We start from the raw sequence: 20836 nt of genomic DNA, 5'->3' as shown, positions 1-20836 counted from the left end.
AGAGGTAATATGCAAATTGATCCTCATGCCCTCATAAGATGGTTGCCTACAACCAGGCCGGCAGGGGGTAGTGAGGGATGACCAAAGGACTGAATAAGCAGGCTGTGTGGGGCAACCAGGCTGGCAGGGGGGTTAGTGAAGGACGACCAAACGACTGAATAAGCAGGCTGCACAGGGTGACCAGGCCAGCAGGAGTGTTAGTGAGGATTGACCAAATGACTGAACAGCAGTCTGCATGGGGCGACCAAGCCAGCAGGGGAGGTTAGTGAGGGCTGACCAAACGACTGAACAGCAGGCTGTGTGGGGTGACCAGGCTGGCAGGGGAGGCTGTGAGGGGCAACAAGGCTGGCAGGGGGGGCAGTTGGGGGTTACCAGGCCAGCGGGGGGGGGGGGGGAGGCAGTAAGCGGCAACCAGGCCATGGGGGGGGGCAGTTAGGGGTGACCAGGCTGGCAGAGGGGGGTAGTTGGGGGCAACCAGGCCAGCGGGGTTGGGGGCAGTTAGGAGCGACCAGGCCAGCAGGGAGGGGACAGTTGGGGGCAACCTGGCCAGCAGTGGGGGGCAGTTAGGGGTGACCAGGCAGGCAGGCAGGTGAGCGATTAGGAGTCAGCGGTCCAGGATTGTCAGAGGGATGTCTGACTGCCGGATCGGGCCTAAACCAGAAATCGGACATCCTCCGAGGAGTCCCGGATTGGAGAGGGTGCAGGCTGGGCTGAGGGCCCCCCTGCCCCCTGAGCATGAATTTTGTGCACTGGGCCTCTAGTTGTAAATAATATAAGAATAAACTGTTGATGAGAAAAATTAACTTCTGTTGGGGTCTATGGGAAGGATTTTTTTAAAGGATAGATGGAATTTGACCTGATCTTGTAAAGTAGCACAGGGGAAGTATCAAAGGAAAGGAGAGAGCTTGGGCTAAGAAAAGATAGAAAACAAATGCTGAGCCTGAGGAGACAGTAGTTGCTAGAAATATGAGGTGTTAGAAAAATAAGAGGTGTGGTTATGAGTAAATACTATAGCCTTTAAGAGCCACGGACAAACTTCATAATAAGAATACATTTTCTGAAGCATTTTCCTATCTAATAAAAGAGTAATATACAAATTAATCATCACTCCGCTACACCCACAAGCCACGCCCACCAGCCACACCCACTAGCCAATCAGGAGCAAATATGCAAATAAACCCAATCAAGATGGCTATGGCCACAGAGAGCAGGAGGGAGGCTTGGGTTTCCCCGGCAATGGAGGAAGCCAAGCTTTCTGCCTGCCCTTGCTGGCCTAGGCCTCCACTCAAGTCTACAAAGTTTCAATGATAGAAGATACATAAATCCAAACAGAAATGGCAGCAGCCACGGAGCTGGAAAGAGCAGGAGGCTAGGGTTGCCCCTGGCGATGGAGGAAGCCAAGCTTTCCGCACACCCTGGCAGGCCCAGGCCTCCGCTTAAGGCTACAAAGTTGCAATTATAATAGATACATAAATCCTCCAAAAAATGGCTGCCGCAGAAGGCTTGGCTCCGCTCCAGGCTACAAAATTTCATTGTAGAAGATAAATAAACCCCAGATACCAGGGCCTCCGCTTGGGTCACCAGGGGGTGTGGCCGGCCTGCAAACCACCACAGGCCCCTCACCCAGGCCGCCCCACACCCCAAGGGAACCCCCACCCTGATCCGGGACACCCTTCAGGGCAAACCAGCTGGCCCCCACCCGTGCACCAGGCCTCTATCCTATCTAATAAAAGAGTAATATGCAGATTGACCATCACTCCAACACACAAGATGGCTGCCCCCATGTGGTCAAAGATCCTGCCCCCATGTGGACACAAGATGGCCACCACAAGATGGCCAGCAGGGAAGGGCAATTGGGAGGGACCAGGCCTGCAAGGGAGGGCAGTTGGGGGCGATCAAGCCAGCAGAGGAGGGAAGTTGGGGGTGACCAGGCCTGCAGGGAAAGGCAGTTGGGAGGGACCCAGGCCTGCAGGGGAGAGCAGTTGGGGGGACCAGGCTTGCAGGGGAGGCAGTTAGGGGTGACCAGGCCTGCAGGGAAGAGCAGTTAGGGGTGACCAGGCCTGCAGGGGAGGGCAGTTAGGGCCAAACAGGCTGGCAGGGGAGCAGTTAGGCATCAATCAGGCTGGCAGGGAGTGGTTAGGGGGTGATCAGGCTGGCAGGCAGAAGCAGTTAGGGGCAATCAGGAAGGTATGCAGGCAAGCAGTTGTGAGCCAGCAGTCCTGGATTGTGAGAGGGATGTCCGACTGCCCATTTAGGCCCGGTGGGATCGGGCCTAAATGGGCAGTCGGACATCCCTCAAGGGGTTATAGATTGGAGAGGGTGCAGGCTGGGCTGAGGGACACCCCTCCCCCCCCCAGTGCACGAATTTCGTGCACCGGGCCTCTAGTGAAATCATAACAACACCTTTCTCCCAAATAAGAAAACACCTTTTCCATAAAGTCCTACATTTAGCTTTAAAACATCCTTTCCTAGGTATTTATGTTTTTTCTTTCTTTTTTTTTCTCTCTAGGTATTTATGTATGTAGTGTCTACTACCTGCTGAGTTGAAAAAGCCCCTACATAGGAACTCATCTTTTTTAAAATATATATGTATTTTTTTTTATTTCAGAGAGGAAGGGAGAGGGAAACATCAATGATGAGAATCATTGATCAGCTGAGGGAAGCTGATAGATAAGGAGACCATTATAAGTCAGTGTATGGTTTATTCATGGCAAAAAACTAGCTTTATGTGACACTAGTCAAACAGGAAGTCAGCCATTAATTCATTTGTGCTCAAATCATGTATTAAACTAAAAGAATCCTAATCCAAATAGAAATCTGAGTTGCTGTAAATTGAGTACAGAATCAGCAGTTAAGAGCATGGGCTTTGGACAGCACTGTCTCTTGGACAGAGTTCAGAAGTGGGTCTGGATTAAATGTTCTTTCATCAGACTCTTGAAATTGCTAATACTTTTATCTGTGAAGTTGAGTTTTGTGAGTGCAGTGGAACATACATCAAGGGCTTAGTCTCAGGTCATGTGTGGCCCTGCTGTCCACATCCTCCCATTTGGGTTCTTTGGCTGCCCACAGCCATGTCTATGCCAAGCACAGGCACCCCTCCCTGATTGCTGGGGCAGAGCTCCTAGGCACCTGTGAGGGTGTGCACTAGTCCCACCAGTATTCCTGTGATCCAGGGAGCAACAGATTAAATACCAATAAGAAATATATGACAGGTCAATAAACCAGGAAAGAAACGTTTTCCTACTTTTTGAATGAGGAGTTCGGCATTTTCATTTTGTACTGGGCCCCGCAGATTACAACCAGCCCTGGAGTCCTCCTTGGAAGTCAGTTTCCACATCTGTAAGATAAGAATAGTTGTTCCTATCTAATTGGATTTGCTACTGTTTTGGAGATCATTTGTCCCAGTACTTGATTCATGTTACGCTCAGTACTACAGGTAAGTGTTAATCAATATATTACCTAATTCATACTCACTCCCTCATATCTCATTTGCCTGCAGGCTAATACTTTAAAATATCCATCCCCACAGGCGGCAGCAAATGTGTGTCCTGGTTTTGCTTTACATGTTCATTATCTAATTAAACTTTCTTACAGTGTGCAGGAAAAACATGTTCACGCCTAAGTTATAATGTGAGGCTGAAACAAAAAGTTGTATCTAATAAGGCGTGCAAGAATCTCCACATGTATAAATAAAAATTCAGAGCAAAACCTGGTGATTCAAGTGATGCTTTCAAAAAAGCTCTCTCACCTCCACTGGGACAAAACAAAAAAAAACTAAGGTCCTTACAACGCGGGCCCAGTCTACAAGTGAATAAAATAAAACAAGCATCTTGAAAAATTCCTTTACAAACAGATCACAGAGCGCCCCGGGGCCACCGCTCACGCCTGGTTTCCATAGGAACGCGCAATTCCGGCGCGTAGCCCTCTGCTCCGGAAGTTGTCCTGCCTTAGCGTCTGTGTCCCTTTTTATTCAAACGTTGGTTAGCGCACATGACTACGGAGTTTTGGGGCAAACAGGCCACCGTTGAGGGGGCGTGGCGACGCCGACGCCGACGCCAAAGGCGGACTGAGTTCTCGTGCTGCTGCGGATCCGCTTCCTAGATCAACCATGGCCCAGCCCGGGACCCTGAACCTCAATAACGAGGTGAGCACCGAGGTCTGGGGGTGTGTGGGGATGACCTTGGGGGCCTTCGAAGGGCACTTCTGCGTTTCTCTGAAGGACGCGTGGTCTGGCCGGGGTGAGGATGGGAAGTGCGGAGAGGAGACTGCAGGTGGGCCCGGGCTGGTGTCCTGAACTCGGAGGATGCAGCGGTAACTCGGCTTCAGGTTTCTAGGTGACTGAAGCAAGAGACGTATCCTGACGTTTGGACCCAGGAATTCGTGTCTGTGGAACTTTGGGGAGTTAATATAATTATATATATAATTTTTTTCAGTGTCCTCTGTACAACTAAACTCAGAGTATAGTACATGGTTGTGAGAATTAAATTAACTGGAATACATAAAGTGTTTGCCCAGTGCCTGACAGTAAACTCCCGGTACACATTATCTACCTTATGTAGCTTCTCCTAAGAAATTGCTGACCCTGAGTAGGTCATATCTTTTATGAGGATGTATGCTCAGTACCTCATTTCTTTCAGCGAAATCCCCATTTCTTTGCTTTCACTTACAGCAAAACTTTTAAGAGCTGCTTATATTTGTGGCCCCCAATTCTTCTTCACTCGTTCTGATTCCAGTCTCATCAAACATTTGCCTTCATCACCTCCACCATAGCGTGCTTATGTCACCAGGCTACCGTTTGTGCCACTATTCTCTTTACAGTTTTTGCTTCTCTTCAAGGGAGTCAATAATCTTCTGAAGATTAAAATTAAGCTGTAAAAGCAAGGTTCAAATTAGGATTCACAGCTACAGCAAAGATTGTTCTTTAACTTCTTTATTCAGTGGATACATGTGTCTGCTATAATCTGCTCACTGTTTATATTACACAGTTGTGTAAGGCACTTTCTATTTTCAAGCAACCTATACCAGGTAGGAAAACTCACCTATGATTCAGAATAATGCCCAGAAAAACAGTACAGAAAAGTTTCCAAAGAAGGCAAAGTGAAGTGATTGCAGTATTTGTTCTTGGGATTTAAGAATCTTATGCAGGAATTTCAGGTCAGTGATTCAATAAAGGGGAAGAAGGCATTCCAGACAGATGGGCCAGTATGAGCAGAAAAGGGATGGTAGTAAGAAACCGCTTGGATGGTATAGGCCAGTGGTCGGCAAACTGCGGCTCGCATTAAGCTCGTGAGCTGCGGTTTGCCGCTCTGTTGACTAATGAGTTTGCCGACCACTGTCATATACTACCCTTTACCTCTTTGCACACAATATGCCACAATTGCCTAATCCTCACAGCTTCCAACTACAGGGTCACATTTACTCTACCAGTGGTCGGCAAACTCATTAGTCAACAGAGTGGCAAACCGGGGCTCATGACCTATAGGGATAGAAACTCTCCATTGATGAGAACTTATGGGATGAAGTAGGAAATGAAACTGAAATATATTACTTCCTTACTACCAGGTCAATAAATCTGGGTTTCACTTGGCAGTGGAGTACAGGATTTATTAGAAAGGGAAATATTAAAGATGCTTCGTGTATATTTATAAACGTTAAGCTTGTGTTAGTTGCAGAAAACATTTAGTGGGCTTTTTTGCATTAGGTTAACTATCCTGTATAATAAAGAGGTAATATGCAAATTGACCCTCACCCCCTGGCACAAGGTGGCCGCCCCCATGTGGTCAAAGATGGCTGCCACAAGATGGTCCCAGGGGAGGGTAGTTGGGGGGATCAGGCCAGCTGGGGAGGGCAGTTAGGGAACAACTGGGCTTACAGGAGAGGGAAGGCAGTTGGGGGGGACCAAGCCTTCAGGGAGGGCAGTTAGGGGCAACCAGGCTGGCAGGGGAGGGCAGTTGGGGGCAACCAGGCCTGCAGGGGAGAGCAGTTGGGGTTTACTGGGCCAGCAGGGGAGGGCAATTGGGGGCAATTAGGCCAGCAGGGGAGCAGTTAGGCGTCGATCAGGCTGGCAGGGGAATGGTTAGGGGGTGATCAGGCTGGCAGGCATGCGAGCGGTTGGGAGCCCGTAGTTCCGATCCCAGAGGCAATCGGACATCCCCTGAGGAGTCCCAGATTGGAGAGGGTGCAGGTTGGGCTGAGGGACACCCACCCCCCCCATGCATGAATTTCATGCACCGGGCCTCTAGTGGGGTATAAAAGATCTAATTGGAGTTCTTGGGAGTTCACTGGAAATACTAGTGAGTTCCTGTTCAATTTTGAAATTACTCTGAGAGTAGTAATGACATATGCCACTCCTCATTTAAGGCTCTTTCTTTTTCCATTTAGCTAATTTCCAGGCCTCTTCCAAATAAATTTTGACCTTTAGGAAGTCTTCACTAATTCACCTCAGTCTGGGCTAAGTATCCATTCTTTGTGCAACTAGAGTGCTTTCTACTTTGAAAACACTTGTTTACCTTTTTCTTATTGTGTGTATGTCTATCACCTACAACATATGTGCTCTCTAAATGTTTGCTGGATGACTAAATGAACTTATCAAATTGGAAGCTTACATGTCTCACACTAAAGTAAATCTTATATGTTCTAATATGAAGGTGGGGAAAAAGTAGACATGATGGTATAATTTTAAATTAATGGGAGGAATACTGCAAAGGGGAAAGCAAATACAGATTTGTCTACATAAAATTTGAAAAACATCCCAAAGCGGGGAGGGAGACAAAACCAATTAGGAAAAGAACTAGGGCAAATATGACAGATAAATGGCTAATGCCATTACTGTAAAATACCTCATGGAAATTAAGAGGAACCATCTCATAGAAAATTGGTAAAATAAATGAATTAACTTTTCAAGAAGAAATGTACCTGAAAAAAAGTTCAAATTCACTGCTATCTTTCTCATTACTACCCCTATCCTAGTCCACATTATATCTCCCTCCAGCACTACTGTACTAGCTTCCCAGCTACTTACCTGTGATTCTTCTTTCCCTCCAATTTCATCTCTGTAGTGCAGCTGGAGTACTCTCTTCAAAACATAAATCTTATCTTGTCACTCCCTTTAATGCAGCTGAAGTACTCTCTTCAAAACAAATTTAATCATGTGACTCCCTTGCTTAGAACCTATTTGATGATTTTCCCATTGCTTTTGGTCAAGACCTATCTAAATAAAGCCAGTGTCTCCATCTTCTATTATACCACTCGCCACCCCAACACCCCCACTTCTGTCTCTTTACTTCAACTACACTGGTCTTCTTCCACCATCTATCACAGGGGTGGGGAACCGTTTTTCTGCCAAGGGCCATTTGGATATTTATAACAACATCATTTGAGGGCCATCCAAAATTATCAGCTTAAAAATTAGCCCGCTATATTTGGTTAAACATTTAATTAACTCACCCCCTAATACCTTGGCAGGGCCAGATCAAATGATTTCACTGGCTTTATATGGCTCTTGGGCCAGACATTCCCCATCAACAGATCCTATGTTATTGCTTTTAACTGTTTCTCTCATTAGTCCATTTCATACTTTTTCAGGGAAAGCGTTCTTGACCTTCATTACCCATTTTATAAGCTCTTGTAGAACCATTTTACCTCTTATTAGAGGTAAGCTTGTAAGAGTTGCTCTAGTGTGTATGTGAATGTGAGAGAGATTTCTATTCCCTCCACCTAAGTTTTTGTTCACTATCATATCCTCAGTACCTATCTGTTGAATGGGAATTTGAGGCATCATTTTTATGATCCTTAGTAACTTAAATTAGCTCTCCTTAACTGAGATCCAGGAATGTATTTCAGGGATCCTATAATTGCCAGAAATTATGTGTAATTTGGGGTTTGTATGCCTGTCTCTGAAGGGAAAAGAGTCCTTAGGCATCCTAATACATAAAAACCCTGGGTTGTAACATCTGGTAACGACTGAGGCTCGACCAACCGGAAGTCAGTCCTGCAGTCTGCTTCCACTGCAGGCTCAGTGCCCCAAAACTGACTGCTGAGGGCACTGCGAATCAGGGCCAGAGAGAGGCCTGAAGAGAGAAGCAGGGACTGATCCGTTGCCTCTGTGGCAGCTTTTGAGCAGGACTTGTCTCTTTCTCTTCCAGTCTGGCCAGCAGCCGCACCTCCATTTCTCTCCAGGCCTCCAACAGGGCTGCTGATCAGCCCTGCCTTTCTGATCAGGCCCCATTGATAGACCCAGAGACGCTGACTGGCATAGAAACTGACCAATCAGAACCAAATCTGGGTGAAGTGTGAGGAACCAATGGCTGCCTAGGAGGCAGAGCTTTTGACGTTGACTAGCATAGAAACTGACGAATCAGAACCAAATCTGGGTCAACTGTGAGGAGCCAATGGCTGCCTAGGAGGTGGAGCTTTTGATGCTGACTGGCATAGAAACCGACCAATCAGAACCAAATTGGCTGGCAGAGGAGGGCAGTTGGAGACGAGATCAGGCCTACAGGGGAGGGCAGTTGGGGGCAACCAGGCCAGCAAGGGGAGGGCATTTGGGGGCGAGATCAGGCCAGCAGGAGAGGGCCATTGGGGGCGAGATCAGGCCGGCAGGGGAGGGCAGTTGGGGGCGAGATCAGGCCAGCAGGGGAGGGCAGTTGGGGGCGAGATCAAGTCGGCAGGGGAGGGCAGTTAGGGGCAATCAGGCAGAGGCAGTTATGGGCAGGCAGGCAGGCAGGCAGGCAGAGGGGTTAGGGGTAAATTAGGCAGGCAGGCAGAGGCAGTTAGGGGTGATCAGGCAGGCAGGCAGGTGAGCGGTTAGGAGCCAGCGGTCCCAGATTGTGAGAGGGATGTCCCCCAAAGGGTCCCCAATTGGAGAGTGTGCAGGCTGGGCTGAGGGAAACCCCCCTCTGTGCATGAATTTCATGCTCCGGGCCACTAGTTCATCTATAAAGCTCTGGTATTATCTTTAGGATGTTGGCACTCATATCTGTGATTTATTTGACTGAATTACTGTATTGTAATTTTGTATTGTGGTTTTTCTTTTAAAAAGTTATAGTATATTTAAGTACCCAAAGTGTCTTAAAAGCCTGCCTCCAGAGGCACCTATTATGCTAATTTTCAATGTCTTCTACCCTTAATAATCCCATTCTTTTAAAAAAATTTCCAAGGATAAATTTAGGCTAACATTTATAGAATATTTCCTGACTCTAGGTCCTTAAAATACATTTATTCTTTTGAAGTAATGTAAAATTTTACCTTTTTAAAATAATAAACTATCACTTTTTATTTCATCTTATGATTATTTAATGCATGCTTTATATTCACCACTACTTTATGTGGACTGACTTATAGAACTTCCCTAACCTCTAGCATAGTACCTTGTCTATAGATAGTAACAAGTAAATATGTGTTGGACACATGGAAGTATGGATAGCTCAACTTGAGTCTAATATTTACATGCGGGGGTTAGGGGGATGTCCTACATGTAGATTTTTTTCCTCCCTTTTTTACTAGAACTAGAGAAAGGATGCAACAACATGCTATTGTTTTTGTTTTTTAATATTTTTATTGATTTCAGAGAGGAGGGGAGAGGGAGAGATAGAAACATCAATGATGAGAATCATTGATTGCCTCCTGCACGCCCCCTACTGGGGATCGAGTCTGCAACCCAGGCATGTGCCTCCAGGTTCATAGGCTGCCGCTCAATGAGCCACCCTGCCACACTGGAGTAATAAATAGCAGTGATATATAAAATCAGAATTAGGCCGAAACCGGTTTGGCTCAATGGATAGAGCATCAGCCTGTGGACTGAAAGGTCCCAGGTTCGATTCTGGTCAAGGGCACGTACCTTGGTTGCGGGCACATCCCCAGTAGGAGGTGTGCAGGAGGCAGCTGATCAATATTTCTCTCTCATCGATGTTTCTAACTCTCTATCCCTCTCCCTTCCTCTCTGTAAAATATCAATAAAATATATTTTTTAAAAAAATTTTAAATCAGAATTAGGAGATGAAATAATCAGGGTACTTTAATTTCATACAAGGGCCAGGGGCTTTTATATAAAACTGACATTATGTTTTCCTTGATTGCAGATTAACAACAAGCCTATTAGAAAGTTACTTTCTTGCCGAAACCGGTTTGGCTCAGTGGATAGAGCGTCGGCCTGCGGACTGAAGGGTCCCGGGTTCGATTCCGGTCAAGGGCATGTACCTTGGTTGCGGGCACATCCCCAGTGGGTGGTGTGCAGGAGGCAGCTGATCGATGTTTCTCTCTCATCGATGTTTCTAGCTCTCTATCCCTCTCCCTTCCTCTCTGTAAAATATCAATAAAATATATTAAAAAAGAAAAAAAAAGTTGCTTTCCATTTCCTATAAGATAATAAACATAGCTAATGTGCCAGAGAACAAATGGTTTGCCTCCATGTATTGTAAAAGATAAGGCTGTCAAAAACTATGTTTGTGCTTTTGATGTTGCAAAACTGCTATTTCATAGTTGAGTGTGTAGTACTTTTAAATAATTTTTACTGAAATAATAAATAGAATCCATCCATAAGAAGGGAATCATTTTCTGCTTTTTGTTAAACTATTCTGGGAAGTTTTGCTAGGTGGCAGCATATTCTCAATAATGACTAAGTGGTAGATAATTACCAAGCATTCTAGAATTTTTACATTGTTGTTCATTAGAAATAAAAAGAAATATATTAAAATAATAATGGCCAAATAAGAAGTTCTTCATATAAAACCATAATTAATTTTGTTAACCATGAAATAATTCAAATATATGGAAAATGGTCTAACAAATGTCCTTGTAATCTACTTCCTATGTTTAGAAAATGTCAATATTTTGCCATATTAGACTGTCTCATTCTACCCACTGTATTTTCAACCTCAGAAGTAATTATTATTCTTAGTGTGTTATTTTCTCATCCATAGTTTTTACAATTTTAGTTAACATATATACCCATGCTTATATCCAGTGGATAGTATTGTGTTATATATTTTTAAACTTTGCATATGATATCATATGCATATCACTCTAAAAGTTACTTTTTTTGCCAAACATTTTCAAGGTTTATCCATGATACATGCAAACCTATTACATTAGTTTAAAATACTACATTGTGTATACCTTATATAATATTTTATCTCTTATGCAACATTTTGTAAGAATGCTGTGGTGAGCCCTGGCAGGTGTTTCTCAGTGGTTAGAGTGTCAGCTCAATCAAGCACTGAAGGGTCAGGGGTTCAATCCCCAGGCCCGGTTGGGGGCATGCAGGAGGGAACCAATTGATTTGTATCTATCTTCCACATCAGTTTTCTCTCTCTCTCTCTCTCTCTCTCTCTCTCTCTCTCTCTCTCTCTCTCTGTCTTTGTCCCTTCCCCTCCTCCCTCACTCTCTGAAAAGCAATGGGAAAAATTTCCTGTGGTGAGGATTAACAAAAACAAAAACAATGCTGCAATAAATAGACTTATGCATAACCTTTTGCTATTGCTGGGGGTGTGTCTTCTACCTAGATTCCTAGAAGTAGGCTTTTGTTAGGTATTGCTAAAGTTTTTTTCTTTGTCAGTCTGATAAATGAGTAATGAATAAGCAGAAGTTGTTGCTGTTTTTTTCAGAAGTTTTAATGTATTATAAGAAACACAGATATACTCAGATTTTTCTTAGCACTGCAAGCTCCCCTAGAACAATACTAGCTCTTGGAGTAATGGCTTTATATTAACCATGGGTTTTTGTTACATGTTAATTCAAATAAATGGCAAAGTCAATGCATTATCAAAAAGAAGCTGGCTAGTTGACTGGCTAGCAGATAGTCAATGAAGAGTCAATTCACACCACCATCTCCAACCTCTATCCAAATTGCCGGTTATAAAAATAATCACAGGAACGTAAAGTACAGCATAGGGAATCTAATCTAATAAAAGGGTAATGTGCAAATTAACCATCACTAGGACAAAAAGATGGCGGTGGCCATAGCACCCCGACCGTGGAGGGAGGGAGGGCTGCAGACACAACGTGGGGCTGCTGGGCTGGAGGTGTGCTCCCGGTGGCTGCCTAAAGAAAGTTGTCGTTTTTTCGTGGTGAAGGGACTGGAGTCCGTGTTGATGAAAACACCTTGGCGACTGCGGCAGTGGCAGCAGCAGCGGGATGATGGGGCTGGCGCCTTCCCCTGATCAGCCTGGTCACCTCCTGCAGAGGGAGGTCAGACTGTGGCTTAGGCCCGCTCCCCATTGGGAGCGGGCCTAAGTCATCAGTAGGACATCCCCTGAGGGCTCCCAGTCTGTGAGAGGGGACAGGCTGGGCTGAGGGAACCCCCCCTCCCCCAGTGCACGAATTTCGTGCACCGGGCCTCTAGTATAGTCAATAATATTGTAATAACTATCTATGTATGATGTTAGATGAATACTTAGACTTTCTGGGGTGATGACTTTATAAGGCATATAAATCACTAATCACTATGTTGTACATTTGAAACATAATATTGTATGCCAACTATGATTGGAAAATAAAGTAATTTTTAAAAATGGAAATATTGTACTTTAAACACCTACTTTAAACTTTTTTTTTTTTAATATATTTTATTGCTTTTTTACAGAGAGGAAGGGAGAGGGATAGAGAGTTAGAAACATCGATGAGAGAGAAACATCGATCAGCTGCCTCCTGCACACCTCCTCCTGGGGATGTGCCCGCAACCAAGGTATATGCCCTTGACCGGAATCGAACCTGGGACCCTTCAGTCCGCAAGCCGACGCTCTATCCACTGAGCCAAACCGATCAGGGCTAAACTTTTAATAAAAACATTCAAATGCAAAAAAATCAACCCAAAGTAGTATTTAAATTGTGGACCAAAGTTTGCTCTAAGCTTTGTAGATCAGAAACTTGCTTCTATCATCCCGAAAGTATAGCTCATTCTCTCAAAGCAAGTTTGCATTAACCATAAGCTTATTATTATTAAAGACTAAGAAGAAAGCCTGTTTATTAAGAAATATATCTAATGTAGACAGTAATATTCACATTATAAACATTTTTTTTCCTATCTATTGATCTACATTGGCTGCTTGGAATATAGAACCATAGAAAAGATTTTAATTGCATGATTCAGTGTTGGGCTATGATATATCTGTCTCTATAATTGAGTTATTCCAATACAATTTGGAATTTCCTTGAGTTGGACACTACCAGCTTTTGCTTTCATGGTTCCCTTTCCTGTGTTTATGTTGTTTCTTCCCCATATGCTTACATGGTCTTTTTGCAAGTAGTTATATTAGCTTTCCACTTACTTTATTTTAGGACATATTTTTGTACTGTATCCAAGGGGAGATTCATGTTACATTACTATGTTCAGATTTTACCAGGTTAACTGAGGCATCTGTAAGTCTAGGTTCTAGGTGACACCTCACTTTTAGCGTGTGTGTGTGTGTGTGTGTGTGTGTGTGTGTGTGTGTATGTGTGTGTGTGATGTGTGATGTGTTAACTCTTTTCTTCTACTCTTGGAGATTGTATTAAATTTATTTTGCTGCTTGGAAGCACTTTAGCTTAGGCTTCTCAGTTTTGATGATCATGACCTTCCAATTTGTCCTTCAGTTTCTGTCTTCAAACTCTTTCCACTTTTCTTTCATGTTTTTCTTCTGTCAGCACATTTCATTTCCATTTTTTGCCTCTTTGCTCACATTTCTATCCTTTCCCTTCCAGACAGTATCATACTCTTATTGCATTTCTAACAATGAAAGTTCTATTTGCTTTTGGTTGGAGAATTCATCAAAGTGAATTCTCCAGCTTTCTAATGATATTGGTTGTTTTAGTCCTTTCTGTTAACTTAACTTCAGCATTATCTATCAACCAGCATCATAATTTCTAGATGCCAAATGATTTGGCACCCTTTGAAATTCTAACTAAAAGTCTATTGGTAGCTGTTCATCAGTTTTTCAAAAATAAATTTAAATACTTTGAGAAAGCTAAATGCTTGAGGTAAGCAGTTGTGAGAAAAATAAAAGTATAATTCAATTTACATGAAGTCAATGTGCTTTTTTTTAAAAAATAAACTTGTTAAATATTCTTTCTGCTGTACATAAATGCTGAGAAAGTTAACCTAGAAAAGTATTTTTTGACATTGGCATGAAACTAAGTACATGAAGCATTCCCTTTGCTTTTAGATTCCCTTATGCAGTAATGACAAACATAGTTCTTCTTAAATTGGAATTTTAAAATTGGAGTCTAGCTTTCCCATGATTGGAATGTAACCGAGGACCAACTCTGACCACTGCATATTAGTTAAGTTTGGTTAACAGTGGTTAGCAAATGGTATATAATCTCATGCACTGCAGGGTACAGCAATTAGAAAGATTTGCTAATATATTTTAAGGCAAAATATATCACTTGTTATTAATTTATTTATGAATGACATAACCTTCAAAAAATGTATTACTAACCCTATTATGCTGCTTATGAAATGTAGCAAACCTTTTTTTTTTTTTTCCACTTAAACCTGGTCTAAATATCTTTTCATTTATGTAAGTACTAGAGGCCTGGTGCATGAAATTTATGCACTTGGTTCGGAGGTGGGGGAAGGGGGTTGCTCAGCCCATCCTGCGCCCTCTAGCAGTCCGGGAGCCCTTGGGGAGATGTCTGACTGACTGCTTAGGCCCACTTCCCCCGGGGAGCAGTCCTAAGCCGACAGTCAGGCATCCTTAGCGCTACTGTGGAGGCAAGAGAGGCTCCGGCCACCACCGCTGCACTTGCCAGCCTTGAGCCTGGCTCAGGGCTCTGGCTGAACGGCACTCCCCCTGTGGGAGTGCACTGACCACCAGGGGGCAGCTCCTGCATTGAGGTCTTCCCCCTGGTGGTCAGTGCGCGTCATAGCGATTGGTTGTTCCGCCTTTCGGTCGATTTGCATATTGGCCTTTTATTATATAGGATGATTTTTTTCTAAATAGACCTAACTTTGAAACAGATTTCAAAAAGGTTAACCTATCTAGTGAAAAAGAAACCTGATTGCTCTGCATTTTTTTACTATGCTATTCTTTTGAATGGTGAATGAACAAGCGACTGTTTCTACCTTTCTGGTCATTTATTTAACAAATATTTATTGAACACACTTAACTGTATGTCACCCACTATGTTAGGTGTTAAGATATAATGTTGAGTAAAACAAGATACTTGACCTTCATTGAATTGATAACTTACTGGGAGAACAACACATTAAATATCATCAGATTAAAAATAAAGTATTAAACTTAAGTTATTTGTTCATGATAAGTTTTATATATACTCTAAGTACTTATAATTGGGAATTTTGACTCAGGGAGCCCAAAAAGTGACTTTACTGGGAAATGACAAATAGGCCAAAAATCAGAAGGATCAGATAACAAGCTGACATGGGGAGAAAGAGCAACCTACCAGAGGAAACAGTAAATGTAAAGACTTGCTGGTAGATGTGAGCATGGTAAAGACAAAGGACTCAAAAAGAGCCCATGTGGCCATCCTAAGCAATTGGAAACCATTGAAGAGAGTGAAAGGAAGGTATGGCATGACATCTCTGTGTTAACAATGTATTCTGAGTTTTGGGTAACTGGAGAGGGGCAAGAGTGGGGAAACAAGTTACCAAATTCAACCGGGATAGCTAGGTGAGGTCAAGATAAAAAAGTGGTACAATTTGGGAGATAATTAGGAGATAAAATTAACAGGACTTGGTAATAGATTTATTGTGGGAGATTTAGAAGTGAGAGCTATCTATAGTGAGCCCTAGGTTTATAATGAAAAGATTGTTCCATTCCTGGATACATGAAACACCAAAAAAGGGATCCAGTTGGGGGTGAAGAACATGGGTTCCAGTGTGAGGTGGAAGTGATTTTAAGCTACTCCAAAGGAACTGTTGAGTAGGCAATTGCACACTTGGGTCTGGACCTGAAAGATATATCTCAGTTGAAGGTAGAAATTTTTGAGTCATATTTGTTTAGGTGGCAAATGGAAAAAATATTCACACATAAGATCACTTAGGGCCAAAAATGGATGGTGAAAAGTGCAGCTGGCTTAGGACTGATCTTTGAACTTGAACATTTCATGACATGAAATGATGGATGAGCCTTCAAAGAAGACCAAATGGAGAGGCTAGAGGGGCAGAAGGAAAACCATGAGAGTATTCTGTCATGGGTCATGTAAACACTTGGAAAAGTGTTTCAAGAAGGAGGAAGTGAACAGTGTTAGATGCTGTTGATATTTCAAGTAAAATGAAGTCTGAAAATTTCCTGTTGGATTCAGGGTCATTTAGAAATCATTGGTGTCTTGGACACCACAAACTGGAATTATGTGGCATGAAAATGGTGATAATGACTTTGAACATCTCTCAAAGTTGGCTCTGAGGCAGTTGAAGACAGAGGGTGCTCCTCGTGAACTTTGTAGTGAGGATGTTTTGTCTTGTTTTTAATGAAAATGACTCAAGCATGATAAAAATCAATGGGAATAATCCAGTTAAGAGATTGACAATGCTAGAAAGGAATAATGTATAGTGAGGGTTCTAGGATGGCAGAAAGGATGGGATTCAAAACAGTTAAAAGGTTAACCAGAGATATGTGTAGGATTATTTCTTACTAGAGGCCTGGTGCATAAAATTTGTGCACCTGGGGGCCAGGAGTCCCTCAGCCCGGCCTGCACCCTATCACAGTCCGGGAGCCCTTGGGGGATGTCCGACTGATGGCTTAGTCGGATATCCTTAGCACTGCCGTGGAGGCGGGAGAAGCTCCCGCCACCACTGCTGCACTCATCAGCCATGAGCCCGGCTTCTGACTGAGTGGCGCTCCCCCTGTGGGAGTTCCTGTGTTGAGTGTCTGCCCCCTGGTGGTCAGTCCGCGTCATAATGACCAATCGTTCCACCATTTGGTCGATTTGCATATTAGCCTTTTATTATATAGGATAATACAACTTTATTAATAGAATAGGGTGAATGATGCAAGTAAATTTGTATAAAGAGAAATGAAAAGGAATGTTAGATATTTTAGGAAAGCAGACAGGTTAAAAATAGTTATTGTAGAGTGAATTGGCCAAAAAAATATATGTAAGATTGCTAGGAAGTGTAGGAGCCTGTTTGAGGTTAATTATGGTGAATTTATAGTAGATAGAATGTTTTAAGTATTTCCTGGCTATTGGGATGCTGTGATAAAGAACTCAGAATGTTGTTTTTATTCAAGATTAACTAGAGGGATTGCTAACCATAGGGGAATTTAAGGTATTGGCAAATATTGATTATATACCTAAATTGGATAAAGGAGGAAAATCAAAAGCAAAGTACTGTTTGAGAGAAGGTACACGGGTAAGTGAATTGCTGATCCAGTGAAGTCAAGAGATGATTGTGGTGGGTGGAATTTAATAAGCAAGCAGATAGAAATTGTAATCTTGTGGAATATTTCAACTGATCATTTTAGAAATAGAATGATTATAAGTGATGATAAGGACTACAGTGTGACCATGGGAGTGGGTAACTGAGATGGAATAGATTAGGTAGTTAGAAAAGAGCAAGTCAAGAAGTGAGGATATATTGGGTGAGTTATTAAGTGGGCATTTCTGTCAATAAGAATGATGTCAAAACTTAGGGTGGAGAGAAATTATAAGTTGGTTGTCAGTATCTTCAATGTAATACAGAGGGTGAATGATAGTCATGAAAGGTAAGAGAAGCTATTACAGCCAAATGCAAGAGCCTTGATATTGCTGTTTTGGCAAGAAGAATTTGTAGGATTGTGTATGCCAGGTACTCTTGAAAAACACAGAAATCACTATGTAAATATTGCAAGTCCCTTGTCCTCTAGGAGCTCAAAAACTATAGGGAAAAACACACACACACACACACACACACACAAAAAAAAAACAGCCACAGTGATTAATGACAGTATGGTGAAATAGAATCTACCTACAAAGTATTTTTGGAACCCCAAGGATGGAATGGTTTTCTCTAACTGAAGAAGTCATTGAAGGTTTTATGGGAAAGATATCTGAAATGAATTTTATGAAGTTCCTAACATGGAGGAGGGGAAGAAAGACAATACAGGAGGAATTATAAGATGTATGGCTCCTAATAACAGACAAACATAAATTTAAAATGATAGCATCCCATTGTACTAAGTACTGTTATAACATGTAGTTCTTTATCTTTGGAATATTTCCATCTCTGGGCCAATACATTTTTGTTTTGTTTTGTTTTGTTTGTTCTTAGAATTCAGTATTGTTCTTTCATGGGATGATTTAAAGCATGTATCTGTGTACTAGTATGTGTGTGAGTACACACAATGTGCCCTTGTGTTTTTGGCATTTCTTTTAAAGTTATGCCTCAAGTAATTTATTGCTAAAAATTAATGCAAGGGGTATTCTATAAATAAGTAAATATGATCACTTTCATGCATTTGCTTTTGTTAACACACTCATTCAATAAATTAAATTTCCATCATGATGGTTGATGATTGAAGCTCTGTTTTAAGCCGCAAGGACACAAAGATTGATATGATGATCTCTGATCTCAGAAAGCTCACAGTTTATTATGTTCCAAGCCCAACAAGATATAATAAGTATAATATTAAAATGCTAATCATTGGGAATGCTGTGACTTTTTTAAAGATAACTTCTTTCTCTTGAGTCCTCAGACACATTTTAAAATGTTGATGTATTCCTTTATTCACTCTCAGTGGAAAATGTTTGATTTCATCCAACTACAAATATAGTTAACCAAAAATTTGGATAAAGGTAGACTTAACCTATAATATTAAGACTCAAAATAAAGTATGTTTCTTTTTGAATTAATAATCTTTCAAATTTTGGCTTTATTCTTCAAAGGTTGTGAAGATGAGAAAAGAAGTGAAGAGAATCCGAGTTTTGGTTATCCGAAAACTTGTCAGAAGTGTTAGCAGACTGAAGTCAAAAAAGTTAGTCATTTAAAGTTATGGCCTTCTAACTGATAAAATGTCAAAAATTGTTTTCATTTAATATTTACAAAATTTGAGGGTGGGACCTAGAGGAATAATTAAATATCTTACACAGCACTTTAAAAAAAATATTTAGAGATGATCTGAATGAGATAAAATTTGCTCTGTCATCATGTTACATGGTTTTGATCATATTTGCTTAAAATACATGATGAATTCTGCTGCTATTTTTTTCAAAAATCTCTTTGGCCTTTTAAGAATGAAAGTCCTTTGGGGTTATGTATGTGTTTTATGTTATTAGAAGTTATCTTAAGATGTGGTATGGTTGAGCAAATCTAGTAATACCTTGTGTAAATCAGTTGTAAAAATTTATATCACTTTTTTTCTTGAATTGCTAATTAATTTGAAATATTCAGTACCATGTGGAAGTGTTTATCAAAACATTGTGTTCCATCTAATTTTTTGAAAAAATAGTATTTTGTATTTTCATTGTCACTGGTATTAGAGAAAAAGTATGTTATTTAAAGTCTTCAAATGTGTTTTGCTCCTGATTAATTTTTAGTGCTTTCTTTCATAAATGTTGCAGAAGATGGCTTTCCTCTCTGATATAATCAGATATTTGACATTTTTGTATATTGTAATTCCAGAGAACAAATTTTTATTTAATAAAATTATATCTAACCTTTAGTTGTAGCTTATGGACCTTATATTAAATACAATTGCTATTAACCGATTAATTAAAAAGTATTATTTGACCTTCCCATTAAGGAATTAGAAGGCAAACAGCAGCAATAATTTTTAATATTATGCCAGGACTATGCCTATTTTTGCCAAGAACTTGGGTTTATTAATAGAATTGGGATATATGTTGGAAGGGGAGAAAGCAGTGCAGGATGATATTGCTTGTTATTTAGAGATTTATGATATTTTTCTAAAAGAAATGAGACTTTTCATTATGATATGAGTCTGTAATAAATGCTTTTCCTGTCTACATATTGTAATGTATCTTTTGCAGGGGTACTGAAGATGCACTGTTAAAAAACCAAAGGCGGGCACAACGATTGCTTGAAGAAATTCATGCCATGAAGGTAAGGACTTGTGCAGCTGTGTGTATGCGTGTTTCTGTCTCTCATCTCAGTCTGCATTTTGTGTGTGTGTTGGGTTACTTATTTGAATATTATTGTAGGTTTACCAAGACTTATTTTATGGGTCTGTTTGGTGAAGAATGTAGCACATTTAGAAAATTGTAATATGTTGAAGCTTGCATTTTCTCTTTCACTGAATTTGTTAAAGTACTTGACTAATTTGAGTCAAAACACTGCCAAACTAAACTCATCTGTGTTTAATAATGCCTCATGCCTAAGGCTTTTATTTTTACTGTAACTTTAGGCATGTAGTCTAAGTTGAGTTCAAGAATTGAAGTGTTCATGCTATTTGGTAATTTGATGGGGATATTGGTGGCTGACATCATGCTTTGCCTATTGCCAACTCAATAAATTTTTGTGTGATGGTGTCAGCATTTTATTCAGCTCTGTAGTAATTTGAAATAAAATTAGTATTGGACCAAAATGATCCATATTTTTGTTTCTTTCAGCCAGACTCTTCGCTAGCATAATTTTTAGGTCTTCTCACTGCTCTTATTTTGTGGAAACTTTCATTTACCAAATGACATACTATTAAATGTCTGGGAGACTTTTTTATTGCAGAACTTAAAAACAACATTTGGTACTAGCAATTATGTTAATTGCAGGGTCATTTTGCATGTATGTTTGACTATTACATTTTGGTATAACTTCCAAGAGTTTGGTTTTTGTTTGTTTGTTTGTTTGTTTGTTTGTTTTTTAATTTTACTGATTTCAGAGAGGAAAGGAGAGAGAGAGAGAGAGAGAGAGAGAGAGAGAGAGAGAGAGAGAAACATTAATGATGAGAGAAAATCATTGATCAGC

General features: G+C 41.4%; 1 protein-coding gene across 2 annotated transcripts in view; it reads left to right on the top strand.

Annotated features, from left to right (window-relative positions):
- The first annotated feature begins 4029 nt into the window (after positions 1-4029).
- SRFBP1 (serum response factor binding protein 1) overlaps positions 4030-20836 on the top strand; it is a 63430-nt gene continuing 46623 nt past the window's right edge. Inside the window, exons 1-3 of one of the 2 annotated variants that reach the window (XM_080682088.1) lie at positions 4033-4144; positions 18802-18890; positions 19906-19978. In XM_080682088.1, the coding sequence (XP_080538214.1) occupies positions 4109-4144; positions 18802-18890; positions 19906-19978 (198 nt within the window). In that variant the 5' untranslated portion in view covers positions 4033-4108. Of the gene's footprint in view, positions 4145-18801; positions 18891-19905; positions 19979-20836 lie in introns of both variants that reach the window. The other variant, XM_080682089.1, reaches the window with a different exon arrangement.

The sequence above is a fragment of the Plecotus auritus genome (assembly GCF_963455305.1).
Source record: "Plecotus auritus genome assembly, chromosome: 7".
Lineage (NCBI taxonomy): Eukaryota > Metazoa > Chordata > Mammalia > Chiroptera > Vespertilionidae > Plecotus > Plecotus auritus.
The sequence above is the reverse complement of the archived record's forward strand: the minus strand, read 5'-3'. Positions and strand labels throughout refer to the sequence as shown.